This window comes from Neoarius graeffei, chromosome 2 (genome assembly GCF_027579695.1).
Source record: "Neoarius graeffei isolate fNeoGra1 chromosome 2, fNeoGra1.pri, whole genome shotgun sequence".
NCBI lineage: Eukaryota > Metazoa > Chordata > Actinopteri > Siluriformes > Ariidae > Neoarius > Neoarius graeffei.
Genome location: NC_083570.1, coordinates 88879535 through 88899422, shown reverse-complemented (window position 1 = coordinate 88899422; position 19888 = coordinate 88879535). Strand labels below are relative to the sequence as shown.

Here is a 19888-nt window from a genome sequence, read left to right as displayed (position 1 = left end):
TTATGTTCTCCATTCCACAACCACCTCAAAACTGTCCAGAGAGCAGGACAGAACAGAGCCAGCCTTCTTTATCAGTTTACTGAGCTTTGTTGTGTCTTCGGCTCTAATGCTGAATCCCCAGCATACTGCATATTGCCTCAAAGTAGAAAGCACATGCAACAGACTGGAAGAAGATCTCCAACAAAGTGCTGAAGCATTAAAGAACCTGGGCTTTGTCTACTCATACAGTCTACTCATCCTGTGATGGTACACAATCTTAATGCTGACCTTCCATTCCAGCTTGTTGTCACAATTTAACACCAAGGTATCTGAAGGTGTCAGCCACCTCAATCTAAGGTTTTTTTATGTTTCTAAAGAGGTTTTACTTGGAATCCTTTGTGTAAGTGTCAGAAAGAGTTGTTTGCCATAGGACATTAATGGGATTCTGTAGAGGGACAACCCCAAGAATCGTGCTAAATTGAACTTTTCTCTAAATGTGGAGGCTTAATGGTACTTATTAATCTCTTTGCATGAAGTGTTTCTGCATTTTCAAAATAGAAAATACTGTTAATATTTTAATATATTTTTAATATTTGTTTCAGCAAGATTTTGAAGTGTTTTTATATTTTTACATCCGGGTATGTCATATCGAAATACTTTTTTTTTCAATACCAGCCAAAGAGAGCTGTCACGAATTCATAATTTTTAATTTCTGGCTCCAGAAGTAAGTACATATGGCTTGTATTATCGAGTGTAATATTTCTTTAGTGCTCTAAGTGACGCTGTTGGTCAGGGTGTGCAGTTTTTATGAATGCTTGTTTTTAGATCCTCCCCTGTACTGTGATTTCATTTATAGGGACTGTACGTTCAGTTGGTCCTATCTTTAATGCAGGAAACATCCCTGAAGTATTGCTTTTCAGTACTGTTGAGTATTTAAGACGTTAGTAAGGTTTCTGAATCGTGTGGAGCTTACAGTCTTTACAGTATGGGTTTTCTTTGTTCTCTCGATGCCCGGATAAGAGACTCTACTGCCCGCGTTTCGACATGGCTGACGATGCTTCTGCTTGGATTTGCTTTTGTCATGGCCGTTGCGCACGGGCAGGTCCGTTATTCTATTCCCGAGGAGATGAACAAGGGATCAGTGGTGGGAAATATCGTTCAGGATCTCGGTCTGGATGTAAAGAGACTGAAATCTGGCCGAGCGCGGATCTTTACAGAGGACAGTCGTGAGTACATCGGTCTGAATGTGGATAAAGGCTCTCTGATAGTGAGAGAGAGGATAGATAGAGAGGAGCTGTGCGCTAAAGTCTCTCCATGCTCTTTACATTTTCAGATTATTCTAGATAATCCAGTGGAGCTGCATCGAATTGATGTAGAAATATTGGATATCAATGATCATGCCCCTGCTTTCACCAGAAAAGAAATCAATATTGAAATACCGGAATCTGCAGCCACAGGTTCACGGTTTTCTTTAGACAGTGCGCATGATCCTGATGTCGGGCTGAATACACTGCAGAGATACACCCTTAATCCCACTGACCATTTCACTCTGAAAGAATTATCACGTAACGATGGCAGTAAATATGTTGCAATGGTTTTAAAAACACCTTTAGACAGAGAGGAACAAGAGGAGCATAATTTAATTTTGACAGCATTTGATGGTGGAACTCCTCAGAAATCTGGAACAGTTAAGATAACTGTCACTGTTCTTGATGTAAACGATAATTCTCCTGTGTTCAGTCAGCCAATATACCGAGTGTCTTTATCAGAAAATATTCCGAAAGATAGTTTAGTAGTGACAGTCAGTGCTACAGACAAGGACAAAGGATCTAATGGAGAGGTTACCTATTCATTTTCACAAAGCTCCGGGAAAGAAGACATAGAATTATTTAACATTAATTCAGACACTGGGGAAATAAATGTAAAAGGTGTCTTAGATTTTGAAAAATCCAAACAGTATGAATTAAACGTGGACGCGATGGATAAAAGCGGACTAACTGATGCCAGTAAAGTGCTGATTGATATTATTGATGTGAATGATAATTCCCCAGTTATCAGTGTTATCTCATTTTTCAGTCCGATCCCTGAAGATTCCGCCCCGGAGACTGTTATTGCAATCCTAAATATTAAAGACTTGGACTCCGGGAAAAATGGACAGATTAAATGCTCAGTGAATTCAGATCTGCCGTTTCGCATCAAAGCGACATCCTCTAATTTCTATAGTTTAATCACTGACCGTATTTTAGACCGTGAAATGTTTTCTGAATACAATATAACCATCACAGCTACAGATGAAGGATCTCCACCTTTATCTACAAATCAAACCCTGAGGCTTAAAATATCGGATATAAATGACAACGCCCCTGTTTTCCAGCGTCACTCATACACCGCTTATGTGATGGAAAATAATTCACCTGGAGTGTCTGTATTTGCAGTGACAGCAACTGACAGAGACTCTGGGAATAATGCGCGCATTTCCTATTTTTTGGAAGATCTTTCTGTGAACGGAGTTTCTGCTTCGTCTTATATTTCAGTGAACGCAGAGAGCGGAGAGATTCTTGCTGTTCGAGCTTTTGATTTCGAGCAAACAAAAGAGTTCAATATTCGCGTCAAAGCGCAGGACGGAGGCAACCCGCCTCTCAGTAGCAACGCGAGTGTGAAGATTATTATTCAGGACCAGAATGACAACGCGCCTCAGATTCTGTATCCGGTCCAAACTGGTGGCTCTGTGGTGGCTGAAATGGTGCCTCGTTCAGCAGATGTGGGCTATCTTGTCACTAAAGTGGTGGCTGTGGATGTGGACTCTGGACAGAATGCCTGGCTCTCATATAAACTGCACAAAGCGACAGACAGGGCGCTGTTTGAAGTGGGCTTACAGAATGGAGAAATCAGAACCGTGCGCCAAGTCACTGATAAAGATGCTGTGAAACAGAAACTCACTGTTGTAGTGGAGGACAACGGACAGCCCTCTTGTTCAGCTACAGTCAGTGTGAACGTGGCGGTGGCGGACACTTTCCCTGAAGTGCTCTCCGAGTTCACTGACTTTACGCACGACAAGGAATACAACGACAACCTGACATTTTATCTAGTGCTGGCCTTGGCTGTGGTTTCATTCCTCTTTATCGTCTCCATCATAACTATACTGTCAGTGAAATGCTACAGATGGAGGCGTGAGCGGATGTTTTATAAATCCGGTGCCAATCTGCCAGTTATTCCGTATTATCCACCCCTTTACGCAGACGTAGGAGGAACAGGAACTTTACAGCACATGTACAATTATGAAGGTTACAGAACCACTGACTCTAGAAAGAGTGATGTGAAATACGCCAGACCTCCTACTGAGAGCATCATTAGTCTGGACAGCAGCGGAACACAGACAATCACGCATGCGCAGGGCAGGAAATCTTATGATGACTCTGATCAGGTGAGAATTACTGAAATAGCTGTTCGTGTGACGGTTTTTTTTTTAATTATTGTTTTCTTGGTGTCATATTGGTACAATCCCATTATTTTACTTTTGTTTAAAAACTCTCGACTTATTATGTGAAATGAATATATTCCATGCCGTGTGGTTTGTTTATGCACAGTGTTTTGATTAATCCCCCTTCCAGGGCAAGAACCATTGTTGTTTATTCTGTCTAAATTGGTATCAATGTGAGCAATATATTCATATCAGGGTAAATATTTAATATATTTTAATTTGTTTGCTGGGTAGAAAGATTTTTTTTTCTCATAATACTGGGTATTTCTAACATATACTTGAATGTTCTGAATAAATCTTTATCTTCATCTTCATCTTTATTTCGAGCATGTAAACAAACAATGAATAAACAAACAGAAAACAATAAAGCAAAACAGCATTTGCAAAAAGAACACTTAAAAAGCCACTGAATTAAAAAAAAGAACACGTAAAAAGCCACTAAATTAGAAAAAAAACTGAAATAACATAGGTAATAATAAAATAATATCAAAATCAAAACAAAAAAAATGCAGGTAAAGTAGGGATTCATTTAGATATACTGTCATATTTTTTGAATTTCCACCTTTTTTTGCTATAAAAAGTACAGCACATCATATATTTCTGAACTCCTTCATATGTTGACTCTCTGCAAGGGAAGGATAAAAGTTTGCATTCTCTTCTAAAGAAAATGGTTTTCATTTCTTCAAGACTGACACAGTACCATTTTTAATCTGATTGTGAGTTGTTTAGCCCAGCAGGTTTGGAAATGTGGGACACGTAATTTCATTGTGGTTTTGCCTTTCATATAGTCTTTAGTGGCACTTCTAAAACATTATTTGTGTCATTTTTTATTAGTATGTCTACAGACCTTGAAAAATTCTTCACCTAATGCATTAAAATGTTCTAATATTGTATGATCAGACTAGATTAGCTAAGATTTACTTCAATTTAATATGCTAGACTCAGTAACATTACATAATTGATATACAGAAAAAAGAATATTTGTTTCACTAATTGTAAATATTTTCCAAATTTATGACTAGCCTTTTAATGTAATAAAATAAATTATTTTCAAACACCACAAAAATGATGCAACAGTTTAAAATTTTTGAAGTAGAAGCTTAGCAGAGAAAAAAAAAATCTCCTTCTCACCCCCGGCGGGGGGGGGGGATCCATGTCATCCTCAAGCTCGGGTCCTCTAACAGAGGCCTGGGAGTTTGAGGGTTCTGCGCAGTATCTTTGATGTTCCTAGGACTGTGCTCTTCTGGACTGAGGCTTCAGATGTTGTTCCTGGGATTTGCTGGAGCCACTCTCCCAGTTTGGGGGTTACTGCCCCAAGTGCCCCCACTACCACGAGGACCACGCAACCCTTGACCTTCCACATCCGTTCCAGCTGCTCTTTCAACCCTTGATACTTCTCAAGTTTCTCATGTTCCTTCTTCCTGATGTTGGCGTCAGCTGGGATCGCCACATCTATCACCACCACCCTCTTCTGCTCTTTGTCCACCACCACTATGTCCGGTTGGTTAGCCAGGATCTGTTTGTCAGTCTGGAAGCTGAAGTCCCACAGAACCTTGGCCCTGTTGTTCTCAGCCACCTTCTGTGGTCTGGCCCATTGGGACTTGGGTACTTCTATTCCATACTGGTTGCAGATGTTCCTGTATACTATCCCAGCCACTTGGTTGTGCCTCTCCATGTATGCTGATCCAGCTAGCATCTTACACCCTGCTACTATGTGCTGGACTGTTTCAGGGGCTTCTTTGCACAGTCTGCATCTTGGGTCTGATCTACTCTGGTAGATCCTGGCCTCTATGGCTCTTGTGCTTATGGCCTGTTCTTGTGCTGCCATGATTAGTGCCTCTGTGCTGTCTGTCAGTCCTGCATTATCCAGCCACTGGTAGGATTTCTTGATATCAGCCACTTCCTCTATCTGACGGTGGTACATGCCATGTAGGGGTTTGTCTCTCCAGGTTGTCTGTTCCTCCTCCTCCTCTGCACTCTCATCAGGGTTCTGCTGCCTGAGACATTCACTTAGCAGTTCATCCTTTGGGGCCATCTTTCTGATGTATTCTCGGATTTTCGATGTTTCATCCTGGACCATGGTCTTGATGCTCACTAGCCCTCGGCCTCCCTCTTTCTGCTTAGTGTATAGTCTCAGGGTGCTGGACTTGGGTTGGAACCCTCCATGCATGGTGAGGAGCTTTCTAGTCTTGATATCTGTGGCTTCTATCTCCTCCTTTGGCCAGTTTATGATACCAGCGGGGTATCTGATGACTGGTAGTGCGTACATGTTGATGGCTCGGACCTTGTTCTTACCATTCAGCTGACTTTTCAGGACCTGCCTTACTCTCTGGAGGTATTTGGCTGTGGTTGACTTCCTTGTGGCCTCTTCATGGTTTCCATTAGCCTGTGGGATGCCAAGGTACATGTAGCTGTCTTGGATATCACCTATGTTGCCCTCTGGTAGGTCAATCCCCTCAGTCCAGATCATCTTGCCTCTCTTTGATACCATCCGGCCACACTTGTCCAATCCGAATGACATCCCTATGTCATCGCTGTAGATCCGGGTGGTGTGGATCAGCGAGTCTATTTCTCACTCGTTCCTGGCATACAGCTTGATGTCATCCATGTAGAGCAGGTGGCTGATTGTTGCCCCACTACGGAATCGGTACCCGTAGCCGCTCTTCGTGATGATCCGACTGAGGGGGTTCAGGCCTATGCAGAACAGCAGTGGTGATAGCTCATCTCCTTGGTATATGCCGCACTTGATGTTGACTTGGGCAATGGGTTTTGAGTTGGCCTCTAGGGTTGTCTTCCACATTTCCATTGAGTTCTGGATGAAGGTCCTTAGGTTCCTGTTGATCTTATACAGTTCCAGACATTCCAGTATCCATGTGTGTGGCATTGAGTCGTAGGCTTTCTTGTAGTCAATCCAGGCAGTGCACAGGTTGGTCTGTCTCTTCTTACAGTCTTGGGCAACCGTTCTATCAACCAGTAGCTGGTGCTTGGCTCCTCTGGTGTTACTGCCAATTCCTTTCTGTGCCTCGCTCATGTATTGAGCCACATGCTTACTCATTTTTGCCGCAATGATGCCTGACAGGGCCTTCCATGTTGTGCAGAGACAGGTAATTGGCCGGTAGTTGGATGGGATGGGTCCCTTCTGGGGGTCCTTCATGATTAGGACTGTCCTGCCTTGGGTTAGCCATTCTGGGTGGGTTCCATCCCTCAGCAGCTGGTTCATCTGTGCTGCTAGGCGTTCATGGAGTGCAGTTAGCTTCTTCAGCCAGTACGTATGGATCATATCAGGGCCTGGTGCTGTCCAGCTCTTCATCTTTGACACTCTTTCTTGGACATTTGCCATTGAGATGGTTACTGGTTCTTGTTCTGGGAGGTTGCTGTGGTCAGCTCTTAGGTCCACTAACCATTGGGCATCAGTGTTGTGTGATGCCTTTCTTTCCCATATGTCTTTCCAGTATTTTTCCACCTCAGCTCTTGGTGGGTCTGACCGGTTGTTGTTCCCCTGCCACTGAGAGTACACCTTGGCTGGTTCAGTGGAGAACAGCTTGTTTATTCTCCTGGCCTCTCCCTCCTGGGTGTATCTCTTCAACCGGGTGGCCAGAGCTGTTAGTCGCTGTTTGGCAGTTTCGAGTGCCTCTGGTATGGAGAGTGAGTTGTACTTCCTGGGTGCCCCTTTATTCACCATGTTCCCTTTCTGTAGTTCAGCTAGCTGGCTAACTTCTCTCCATGCTGCCTTTATCTTGGCCTCTAATCGTCTCTTCCATGGTGGATACTGTTTGTTATGTCCCGAGCCCACCTTGTGTCCAAGCATCTCCATGATTACTGTTGCTGCACAGTATATATATATATATATATATATATATATATATATATATATATATATATATATATATATATATATATATATCACAGGTGGCTTCTCCAGTGAGGAGAGGGAGGAAGATCCTCCTTAAAAATTCTAAGAATAAAAAGTTGAAATTGTCTTGACCAATTTAATGAATTGCTGTCCTTGAATATTACTATTTTACTGCCAAATACGACATGTACATTATATTTGTTTCTCTGGGTGAAATTACATTAGCACCCCCTATCGCTCGCTATTAGAAATTACTGCACGGAGGATCTTCCTCCCTTCGGCTCCCATTCACTCCGATTCAAACAGTCTCCGGCACTGGCGGCTCGTGGTTAACATAGACTTCAATGAGAGAGAGGAGGAAAATCCTCCTCTAAGAGGGTGGGACTAGCTAAGAGATCTGACAAGTGCTACAAAATATCAACCAATAGGCTGCAGCCCTAGTTGCGCAATGAACCAATAAGTAGAGGCCTTAGCTGCCTGGGGGGAGGGGTTATCTTATCAAACTTAACTTCTAGATCCGGTGACTCGGGCACTTCGGCAGTCAGAGTGAGAACGGCGAGGTGGAAGTGGATTGACTATGTTATAAATATTCTATGAATAAAGTAATGGAAACAGAGGACGTGGTGAATGTTTTGCTTGCAAAACCCTTCCATGGGCTGAGCTACAAACATGGCCGCCAGGTTTGCTTCATTAAATACGGAAGATTTTGAGAGAATTTTGAAAGAGAAAGATGTGTTGAACACCTGAAAGTAATGTGTACAGCAGCTATAAAAAGTGTACACACCCCGTTAAAATGATAGGTTTTTCAACTATTATCAACTCAACCCGTGCGTGTAACTATAGCCGGTCCAGCAGGTGCGGTCGCATTGGGGCCCGTGACCTTCAACCAAGCATTCCTTCCTCCCTCACTTTTACAAAAGCCAGCCGCTACTGATATATATATATATATATATATATATATATATATATATATATATATATATATATATATATTGTATTGTATAAAATTGTATAAAACACTACACACACTAAAAATCCATGCATACGTTGTAGAAGACAAAAGTATTGATTTATATGTCATAGTTTCTCTTGTCCTCCTGCTCCTTAAGATGTATAAAGAACAGTGTTTAATGCAAATAATATTAATCAGTGAATTCTTGAATCATATTGGTTCTTTCATATATGCATGCATTATATCCCTTCATTCTTCCAGTCTCCACTTATTGTCTTTTAACACTCCCCTGATTAGACTGAATGTTACTGAACCAGGTTACTACACATATGTTTGGGAGTTTTTGGACATGTACTAAATTATAAACATCTATACATGCTTTGAAGTCACATTATGTTTATTGTTTGACAGTAGTATATCTTCCCTATATATGCATCATAAACATTTTGAATATATTAGTCCTGACAGTTTTATAACCTGATGGAAAAAATGTCCTTCTTCAAGCTTTTTGGTGTCAATGTCCAGTTTCAAGCAAGCCACACCCCCTTATATGATGTAAGATGAACTACGTCATATTATTTCCATTAAGAAGTTTCACTGCAAGGACTTAAGAGCATACCATTTGACTTTCACTTATCAGCTCTCCCCCCCCCCCCCCCCAAAAAAAAATGCTGTTAAGTTTATATGGCCCAAATTACCTCATGTCCCAGGATACCCAAATTAATACTATGTTTTGGGATTGGAGGACTGGAGAATGTCCTCAGGAAGGACTTCAGATGTACCTTTTAATCTTCAGTGATCCTCAAGAACAAAACAAATCGTCTAAACGTGATATGTAGTAATGTAGAGTTAAGCAAATTTCACCAATGACCAGGTGTAATAATCTTATATGACTCTGAGTGACGCTGTTGGTCAGGGTGTGCAGTTTTTATATATTCATTCTGGATCCTCCCCTGTAGTCTGACCGCATGCACACACGATTTTTCCTCACTTGGTCCTGTCTCTTGAGCAAAAAACATCGTTGATGAAGTGTTGCCTTTTATTTTGTATATATGTTTAGTCTTTTACTTCAGTCTGTTTTTTATTTGAGTCTTAATTGGGTCGAATTTTGAGTCCCAGTAACATGTGTGGTCTTTGTTCCCTCGATGCCCGGATAAGAGACTCTACTGCCCGCGTTTCGACATGGCTGACGATGCTTCTGCTTGGATTTGCTTTTGTCATGGCCGTTGCGCACGGGCAGGTCCGTTATTCTATTCCCGAGGAGATGAACAAGGGATCAGTGGTGGGAAATATCGTTCAGGATCTCGGTTTGGATGTAAAGAGACTGAAATCTGGCCGAGCGCGGATCTTTACAGAGGACAGTCGTGAGTACATCGGTCTGAATGTGGATAAAGGCTCTCTGATAGTGAGAGAGAGGATAGATAGAGAGGAGCTGTGCGCTCAAGTCTCTCCATGCTCTTTACATTTTCAGATTATTCTAGATAATCCAGTGGAGCTGCATAGAATTGATGTAGAAATACTAGATATTAATGATCATGCCCCTGCTTTCGACAGAAAAGAAATCATTATTGAGATCCAGGAATCTGCTGCACTCGAGTCACTCTTTTCTTTAGACAGTGCGCATGATCCTGATGTCGGGCTGAATACACTGCAGAGATACACCCTTAATCCCACTGATCATTTCACTCTGAAAGAATTATCACGTAACGATGGCAGTAAATATGTTGAGATGGTTTTAAAAACACCATTAGACAGAGAGGAACAAGAAGAGCATAATTTAATTTTGACAGCATTTGATGGTGGAACTCCTCAGAAATCTGGAACAGTTAAGATAACTGTCACTGTTCTTGATGCAAACGATAATTCTCCTGTGTTCAGTCAGCCAATATACCGAGTGTCTTTATCAGAAAATATTCCGAAAGACAGTGTAGTAGTGACAGTCAGTGCTACTGACAAGGACAAAGGGTCTAATGGAGAGGTTACCTATTCATTTTCACGAAGCACCGGGAAAGAGGCCATAGAAATATTTAATATTAATTCAGACACTGGGGAAATAAATGTAAAAGGTATCCTAGATTATGAAAAATCCAAACAGTATGAATTAAAAGTGGAAGCTACAGATGAAGGCGGACGAACTGATGCCTGTAAAGTGCTGATTGATATTATTGATGTTAATGATAATTCCCCAGTTATCAGTGTTATCTCATTTTTCAGTCCGATCCCTGAAGATTCCGCCCCGGAGACTGTTATTGCAATCCTAAATATTAAAGACTTGGACTCCGGGAAAAACGGACAGATTAAATGCTCAGTGAATTCAGATCTGCCGTTTCGCATCAAAGCGACATCCTCTAATTTCTATAGTTTAATCACTGACCGTATTTTAGACCGTGAAATGTTTTCTGAATACAATATAACGATCACAGCTACAGATGAAGGATCTCCACCTTTATCTACAAATCAAACCCTGAGGCTTAAAATATCGGATGTAAATGACAACGCCCCTGTTTTCCAGCGTCACTCATACACCGCTTATGTGATGGAAAATAATTCACCTGGAGTGTCTGTATTTGCAGTGACAGCAACGGACAGAGACTCTGGGAATAATGCGCGCATTTCCTATTTTTTGGAAGATCTTTCTGTGAACGGAGTTTCTGCTTCGTCTTATATTTCAGTGAACGCAGAGAGCGGAGAGATTCTTGCTGTTCGAGCTTTTGATTTCGAGCAAACAAAAGAGTTCAATATTCGCGTCAAAGCGCAGGACGGAGGCAACCCGCCTCTCAGTAGCAACGCGAGTGTGAAGATTATTATTCAGGACCAGAATGACAACGCGCCTCAGATTCTGTATCCGGTCCAAACTGGTGGCTCTGTGGTGGCTGAAATGGTGCCTCGTTCAGCAGATGTGGGCTATCTTGTCACTAAAGTGGTGGCTGTGGATGTGGACTCTGGACAGAATGCCTGGCTCTCATATAAACTGCACAAGGCGACAGACAGGGCGCTGTTTGAAGTGGGCTTACAGAATGGAGAAATCAGAACCGTGCGGCAAGTCACTGATAAAGATGCTGTGAAACAGAAACTCACTGTTGTAGTGGAGGACAACGGACAGCCCTCTCGTTCAGCTACAGTCAATGTGAACGTGGCGGTGGCGGACACTTTCCCTGAAGTGCTCTCCGAGTTCACTGACTTTACGCACGACAAGGAATACAACGACAACCTGACATTTTATCTAGTGCTGGCCTTGGCTGTGGTTTCATTCCTCTTTATCGTCTCCATCATAACTATACTGTCAGTGAAATGCTACAGATGGAGGCGTGAGCGGATGTTTTATAAATCCGGTGCCAATCTGCCAGTTATTCCGTATTATCCACCCCTTTACGCAGACGTAGGAGGAACAGGAACTTTACAGCACATGTACAATTATGAAGGTTACAGAACCACTGACTCTAGAAAGAGTGATGTGAAATACGCCAGACCTCCTACTGAGAGCATCATTAGTCTGGACTCCAGCGGAACACAGACACTTACGCATGCGCAAAGAGAGAAAGTTGGTGAGCCCTCTGATCAGGTGAGAGCTACAGTAAAAATAGTTCTACACGCAAAGATATGGGCAGTTTTCTGATACCTCACATATGAAATACAAAATACTATTTTTCTGGCTTATATTACTGTCTTATCTGTAGTCAGTATATACATTTTAATAAGGTAGACTTTTCTTTGTATTTAATTTCTCTCAAGACAATTTCCTGTTGCATTTTAGTATAAATTTAATTATTACTTTTTGTGGAGAGTGATCTCATCGAAACTAATCCTTTTGCCATTCTCGAGTGCCAGATCTGCCCCACAATGCAACAGCAAATATTTAGCAAATGTATCATCTGCTTGTGAATTCTTCATTATCAGTGCAGTAGTGCCGTATACCGGAATTTGTCAGGGTGAAAACCAAATTTGTTGTCTCAGAAATCCTCACTGTCTAAAAAGATGTCACGTTTGATTGGATATTTAATTGTTCCTCATACTTTTAATTATAACTGTTAGAACCAATTGAACCAATTGTTTAGAACCGATCAATCATTCACCTTTTTAATCACAGACAGAAATTCACAGATTATAGCAGTAATAAAAAAAGTTAGAGTGCTAGTAAGAGTGTTCAGAATGAACATCATATTTAGCATAAATTATAAAATACAATTTAAAAGAAGATATCATAGGAACATATGAAATATGAATATATTTATATGGACATATATGAAGTGAATATAGGCTTACAGCATATGCACAAATCCTCTGAGTGAATGTGAAATTGCCAGTGCAATATTAACTCCAGAGAAGAGGAATGACTAGAGCAATGTACTGTATAGTGCAAACAGTGCAAAACAGGAAACATGTGCAGCAAAGTAGCTGTGTCCAAAGTTGTATAGTGTACAGTAGTAATATTGTGAGGAGCATCAATGCAGTAAGCAAAATGAAAGCCAGTGCCAAATGTGACATATGTACAATGAGCTTATTCTCGGGCTTGAGTGCACCATAATGTCCTGGGTCAGTGAAAACTTGCTGTACAGGGTGATCACTGATAGTAAGAACGACCTCCTGTTCCTTTACTTGCTAAAGTGGAGCTGAATGAGTCTTTTACTGAAGGTAATCTGTTGTTTGACCTATAGGGTGTGTGAGGACGTGATACATTGTCCAGGATGAATAATAGTTTGGTTCATGTTCTCCATTCCACAACCACCTCAAAACTGTCCAGAGAGCAGGACAGGACAGAGCCAGCCTTCTTTATCAGTTTACTGAGCTTTGTTGTGTCTTCGGCTCTAATGCTGAATCCGCAGCATACTGCATATTGCCTCAAAGTAGAAAGCACATGCAACAGACTGGAAGAAGATCTCCAACTGAAGCATTAAAGAACCTGGGGTTTGTTATAAAATACAGTCTACTCATCCTGTGATGGTACACAACCTTAATGCTGACCTTCCATTCCAGCTTGTTGTCACAATTTAACACCAAGGTATCTGAAGGTGTCAGCCACCTTAGTCTAAGTTTTTTCATGTTTCTAAAGAGGTTTTACTTGGAATCCTTTGCGTAAGTGTCAGAAAGAGTTGTCTGCCATAGGACATTAATGGGATTCTGTAGAGGGACAAGCCCAAGAATCGTGCTAAATTGAACTTTTCTCTAAATGTGGAGGCTTAATGGTACTTATTAATCTCTTTGCATGAAGTGTTTCTGCATTTTCAAAATAGAAAATACTGTTAATATTTTAATATATTTTTAACATTTGTTTCAGCAAGATTTTGAAGTGTTTTTATATTTTTACATCCGAGTATGTCATATCGAAATACTTTTTTTTTCAATACCAGCCAAAGAGAGCTGTCAGGAATTCATAATTTTTAATTTCTGGCTCCAGAAGTAAGTACATATGGCTTGTATTATCGAGTGTAATATTTCTTTAGTGCTCTAAGTGACGCTGTTGGTCAGGGTGTGCAGTTTTTATGAATGCTTGTTTTTAGGTCCTCCCCTGTACTGTGATTTCATTTATAGGGACTGTACGTTCAGCTGGTCCTGTCTTTAATGCAGGAAACATCCCTGAAGTATTGCTTTTCAGTACTGTTGAGTATTTAAGACGTTAGTAAGGTTTCTGAATCGCGTGGAGCTTACAGTCTTTACAGTATGGGTTTTCTTTGTTCTCTCGATGCCCGGATAAGAGACTCTACTGCCCGCGTTTCGACATGGCTGACGATGCTTCTGCTTGGATTTGCTTTTGTCATGGCCGTTGCGCACGGGCAGGTCCGTTATTCTATTCCCGAGGAGATGAACAAGGGATCAGTGGTGGGAAATATCGTTCAGGATCTCGGTTTGGATGTAAAGAGACTGAAATCTGGCCGAGCGCGGATCTTTACAGAGGACAGTCGTGAGTACATCGGTCTGAATGTGGATAAAGGCTCTCTGATAGTGAGAGAGAGGATAGATAGAGAGGAGCTGTGCGCTCAAGTCTCTCCATGCTCTTTACATTTTCAGATTATTCTAGATAATCCAGTGGAGCTGCATCGAGTAGATGTTGAAATTTTGGATATCAATGATAATGCTCCTACTTTCAAAAGAAAGGAAATCAATATTGAAATAACGGAATCTGCAGCCGCTGGTTCACGGTTTTCTTTAGACAGTGCGCATGATCCTGATGTCGGGCTGAATACACTGCAGAGATACACCCTTAATCCCACTGACCATTTCACTCTGAAAGAATTATCACGTAGCGACGGCACCAAATATGCTGCAATGGTTTTAAAAACACCTTTAGACAGAGAGGAACAAGAAGAGCATAATTTAATTTTAACAGCATTTGATGGTGGAACTCCTCAGAAATCTGGAACAGTTAAGATAACTGTCACTGTTCTTGATGCAAACGATAATTCTCCTGTGTTCAGTCAGCCAATATACCGAGTGTCTTTATCAGAAAATATTCCGAAAGGTAGTTTAGTAGTGACAGTCAGTGCTACAGACAAGGACAAAGGCTCTAATGGAGAGGTTACCTATTCATTTTCACAAAGCACCGGGAAAGAAGACATAGAATGGTTTTATATTAATTCAGACACTGGGGAAATAAAAGTTAAAGATATTTTAGATTTCGAAAAATCCAAACATTATGAACTAGATGTCGAGGCGATAGATGAAGGCGGACTAAGTGATAACAGTAAAGTGCTGATTGAAATTATTGATGTGAATGATAATTCCCCGGTTATCAGTGTTATCTCATTTTTCAGTCCGATCCCTGAAGATTCCGCTCCGGAGACTGTTATTGCAATCCTAAATATTAAAGACTTGGACTCCGGGAAAAACGGACAGATTAAATGCTCAGTGAATTCAGATCTGCCGTTTCGCATCAAAGCGACATCCTCTAATTTCTATAGTTTAATCACTGACCGTATTTTAGACCGTGAAATGTTTTCTGAATACAATATAACGATCACAGCTACAGATGAAGGATCTCCACCTTTATCTACAAATCAAACCCTGAGGCTTAAAATATCGGATGTAAATGACAACGCCCCTGTTTTCCAGCGTCACTCATACACCGCTTATGTGATGGAAAATAATTCACCTGGAGTGTCTGTATTTGCAGTGACAGCAACTGACAGGGACTCTGGGAATAATGCGCGCATTTCCTATTTTTTGGAAGATCTTTCTGTGAACGGAGTTCCTGCTTCGTCTTATATTTCAGTGAACGCAGAGAGCGGAGAGATTCTTGCTGTTCGAGCTTTTGATTTCGAGCAAACAAAAGAGTTCAATATTCGCGTCAAAGCGCAGGACGGAGGCAACCCGCCTCTCAGTAGCAACGCGAGTGTGAAGATTATTATTCAGGACCAGAATGACAACGCGCCTCAGATTCTGTATCCGGTCCAAACTGGTGGCTCTGTGGTGGCTGAAATGGTGCCTCGTTCAGCAGATGTGGGCTATCTTGTCACTAAAGTGGTGGCTGTGGATGTGGACTCTGGACAGAATGCCTGGCTCTCATATAAACTGCACAAGGCGACAGACAGGGCGCTGTTTGAAGTGGGCTTACAGAATGGAGAAATCAGAACCGTGCGCCAAGTCACTGACAAAGATGCTGTGAAACAGAAACTCACTGTTGTAGTGGAGGACAACGGACAGCCCTCTCGTTCAGCTACAGTCAATGTGAACGTGGCGGTGGCGGACACTTTCCCTGAAGTGCTCTCCGAGTTCACTGACTTTACGCACGACAAGGAATACAACGACAACCTGACATTTTATCTAGTGCTGGCCTTGGCTGTGGTTTCGTTCCTCTTTATCGTCTCCATCATAACTATACTGTCAGTGAAATGCTACAGATGGAGGCGTGAGCGGATGTTTTATAAATCCGGTGCCAATCTGCCAGTTATTCCGTATTATCCACCCCTTTACGCAGACGTAGGAGGAACAGGAACTTTACAGCACATGTACAATTATGAAGGTTACAGAACCACTGACTCTAGAAAGAGTGATGTGAAATACGCCAGGCCTCCTACTGAGAACATCATTAGTCTGGACAGCAGCGGAACACAGACACTTGCGCATGCGCAGGGCATGAAATCTTCTGATGACTCTGATCAGGTGAGAATTACTGAAATAGCTGTTCGCGTGACGTTTTTTTTTTAATTATTGTTTTCTTGGTGTCATATTTTATCTTGCAATGGTACAATCCCATTATTTTACTTTTGTTTAAAAACTCTCGACTTTTTATGTGAAATGAATCTATTCCATGCCGTGTGGTTTGTTTATGCACAGTGTTTTGATTAATCCCCCTTCCAGGGCAAGAACGATTGTTGTTTATTCTGTCTAAATTGGTATCAGTGTGAGCAATATATTCATATCGTGGTCAATATTTAATATATTTTATTTTGTTTGCTGGGTAGAAAGATTTATCATAATACTGGGTATTTCTAACATGTACTTGAAAGTTCTGAATAAATCTTTATCTTCATCTTTATCTTTATTTCGAACATGTAAAAAACAATGAATAAATAAACAAACAGAAAACAATAAAGCAAAACAGCATTTTCAAAAAGAACACGTAAAAAGCCACTAAATTAGAAAATAAAACAGAAATAATATGGGTAATAATAATATAATTTCAAAACAAAAAAAATATGCAGGTAAATTAGGGATTCATTTAGATATATTGTCACAGTTTTTGAATTTCCATCTTTTTTTGCCTGAAAAAGTACAACACATCATATATTTCTGAAATCCTTCAGATGTTGACTGTCTGCAAGGGAAGGATAAAAGTTTGCATTCTCTTCTAAAGAAAAGGGTTTTAATTTCTTCAAGACTGACGCAGTACCATTTTTAATCTGATTGTGAGTTGTTTAGCATAGCAGGTTTGGAAATGTGGGACACGTAATTTCATTGTGATTTTACCTTTCATATAGTTATTAGCAGGGCCGTAGCCAGGATTTTTCAAATACCGAGGTCAAATATGGCTGACAGCACCAAAGCCCCCTGGCACAACTTAAATAAATAAATAAATAAATAAGGATAGATTTGGTGGAGGACACATTTATTTTAACAATTCTAAAACTGTGGCACCATAACTGTGGTGTTTTATCTGACATAAAAGTAGAAAGGTAGTGAACTCTTGAACTGAGTATACATACCTAAAGTACCAGTTACCTAAAGTATTGGCATTATTTACATTGCAGCATACACATGACAGAAAGGGTGTGAACTGCTGAATTGTAAGCGTTAGTATTACACCTTATAATAATAGTGTGAGTGTGTGTGTGTGTGTGTGTGTGAGAGTGAGAGAGTTTGTGTGTTATTTGTGGGTGTCTGTATGTGTAGAGACATTCTGAGCAGTAATGTAAAGGCATCAGTCTATCTGGCTGTCTTGAACTGAGATCCATTTGCGTGCATTCTCTGAAACAGATGGCCCTTTTCCACTACCCTTTTTCAGCTCACTTCAGCTCGCTTCAGCTCACTTCAGCCCGACATGGCTCGCGTTTCGACTACCAAAAACCAGCACGACTCGGCTCGCTTCAGCCCTGCTTAGCCCCTAAAACTCGCACCGTTTTGGAGTGGGGCTGAAGTGAGCCAAGCCATGCCGAGTGAGGTTGGGGGCGTGAGCAGACACTCCCCTGTGCACTGATTGGTGAGGAGGAGTGTCCTCACATGCCCACACACGCCCCGCGAGCGCGCTGGGATCTGTAAACACAGTAAACCCGGAAGGAGAATAATTACGAATTACGAGAATTTCTGAAGCCTTATGCGCCTCGCCTCATCTATACGCTCTTGCCAGTATCTGTCCGCGTTGTCGGTGACAACAAGCCACAGCACCAAGACCAGCAACACTAACGACTCCATGTCCTCCATGTTTATTGTTTATTATTCGGGTCGTGAGACTACCGCTTAAAAGATCACTGATGTCACTGTTTGCGCTGCTTAACGACATAACGTGACGTCCACCCACTTTCGCTAACTCCACCCAATGTGTCCACCCACTTCCAGCCAGCACGGTTCAGCGTGGTTGTAGTTGAAATGCAACTCCAGCAGCCCCGCTCAGCTCGACTCAGCACGGCACGGCTCAGCCCGACTCAGCCGCGTTGGTAGTGGAAAAGCGGCAATAGTGTTCTCACCATTGCCTGTAATGTAAGTTTGGCTCACAACACATTTACTTTAACAATTCTAAAACTGTGCCATCAGAACTGTGGAGTTTTGTCTGACATAAAAGTCAAAACTGAACTGAGTGTATTGCTCAGCTACCTGAAGTATTGGCATCATTTACATTTCATTATCTTAAATTACATTAGAATGTAGAGCTATTAGTTCTGTGTGAAGACTATGTATTAGAGAGAGTGTGTGAGAGTGTATTATTTGTGTGTGTGTGTGTGTGTGTGTGTGTGTGTGTGTGTGTGTGTGTGTGTGTGTGTGTGTGTGTGAGTGAGTGAGAGAGAGTTATGAGAGAAAGAGAGAGAGAGTGAGTTCCTCGAACAAGCCCATTTACTCAGCCCTGCACAGGGCTGCCTGTGACAACATAGTTTTGAATGTTTCTCGAAATGCTAAATAAATGTAAGAGGTAATGACAATGAAGCGTTTCCCCTTGGAAAGTTGGCATGACACCGCTGAATGGTCTGCCACTGCACTGACAATATTTTCTCACCTTCCCTCCTTCTCTTTCCCTGCTCTTCTGTTGGCTGTCCAAAGCTTAATTTAGTTTGTTGTGACTTTTTCATTTTGCACTCAGGTAAAGCCCTATAATGCTATGTGACTATTTGCCTATAGGTTAAGTAGGCATATGTGATAGAGCGTAGACTACACCATGCCTGTTTTATCCAAAACCCAACTTCCCCGGCCGACACTAGTGTAAGCTACATCGCGTGACGCTGCGTTAGACACGGCAGCGATAGAGATAGAGGCTGAGAGATTTCAGATGACATTAGACAAATGTGAATTTTATTGGGGGGAAATACAGATGACATGTGGATGCGGACGTTGCGTTTTACATTGACCACTGCTTGAATTCAGCGTAGTCCAATTTGAAATTTCTGAAAAAAATACCGAGGACATTACCTCGGTGTCCTCAATGGTATTACGGCCATGGTCATTAGTGGCACTTCTAAAACATTATTTGTGTCATTTTTTATTACTATGTCTACAGACCTTGAAAAATTCTTCACTTAAGGCATTAAAATGTTCTAATATTGTATGATCAAACTAGATTAGCTAACATTTACTTCAATTTAATATGCTAGACTCAGTAACATTACATAACTGACATACAGATAAAAGAATTTTTGTTTCAGTAATTGTAAATATTTTCCAAATTTATAACTAGTCTCTTAATGTAATAAAATAAATAACTAATTTTCAAACACCACAAAAATAATGCAACAGTTTTACATTTTTGAAGGAGAAGCTTAGCACAGTATATATATAAAATTGTATAAAACACTACACACACTAAAAATCCCTGCATACTTTGTAGAAGACCAAAGTATTGATTTATATGTCATAGCTTCTCTTGTCCTCCTGCTCCTTAAGATGTACAAAGAACAGTGTATAATGCAAATAATATTAATCAGTGAATTCTTGAACCAGGCATAGTGTAGTGGTTAGCGCTGTCGCCTCACAGCAAGAAGGT

The 19888-nt window shown here is 41.2% G+C and overlaps 1 protein-coding gene across 10 annotated transcripts in view; it reads left to right on the top strand.

Annotated features, from left to right (window-relative positions):
* Positions 1-19888, top strand: part of LOC132882001 (protocadherin gamma-A10-like) — a 180925-nt gene that overhangs the window by 56453 nt on the left and 104584 nt on the right. The window contains exon 1 of one of the 10 annotated variants that reach the window (XM_060915157.1): positions 965-3403. The exons of 7 other annotated variants lie outside the window; for them this stretch is intronic. In XM_060915157.1, coding sequence (XP_060771140.1) covers positions 965-3403 — 2439 coding nt within the window. Of the gene's footprint in view, positions 1-964; positions 3404-9388; positions 11828-13908; positions 16363-19888 lie in introns of those variants that run through there. 2 more of the 10 variants (XM_060915156.1, XM_060915150.1) reach the window with 2 other exon arrangements.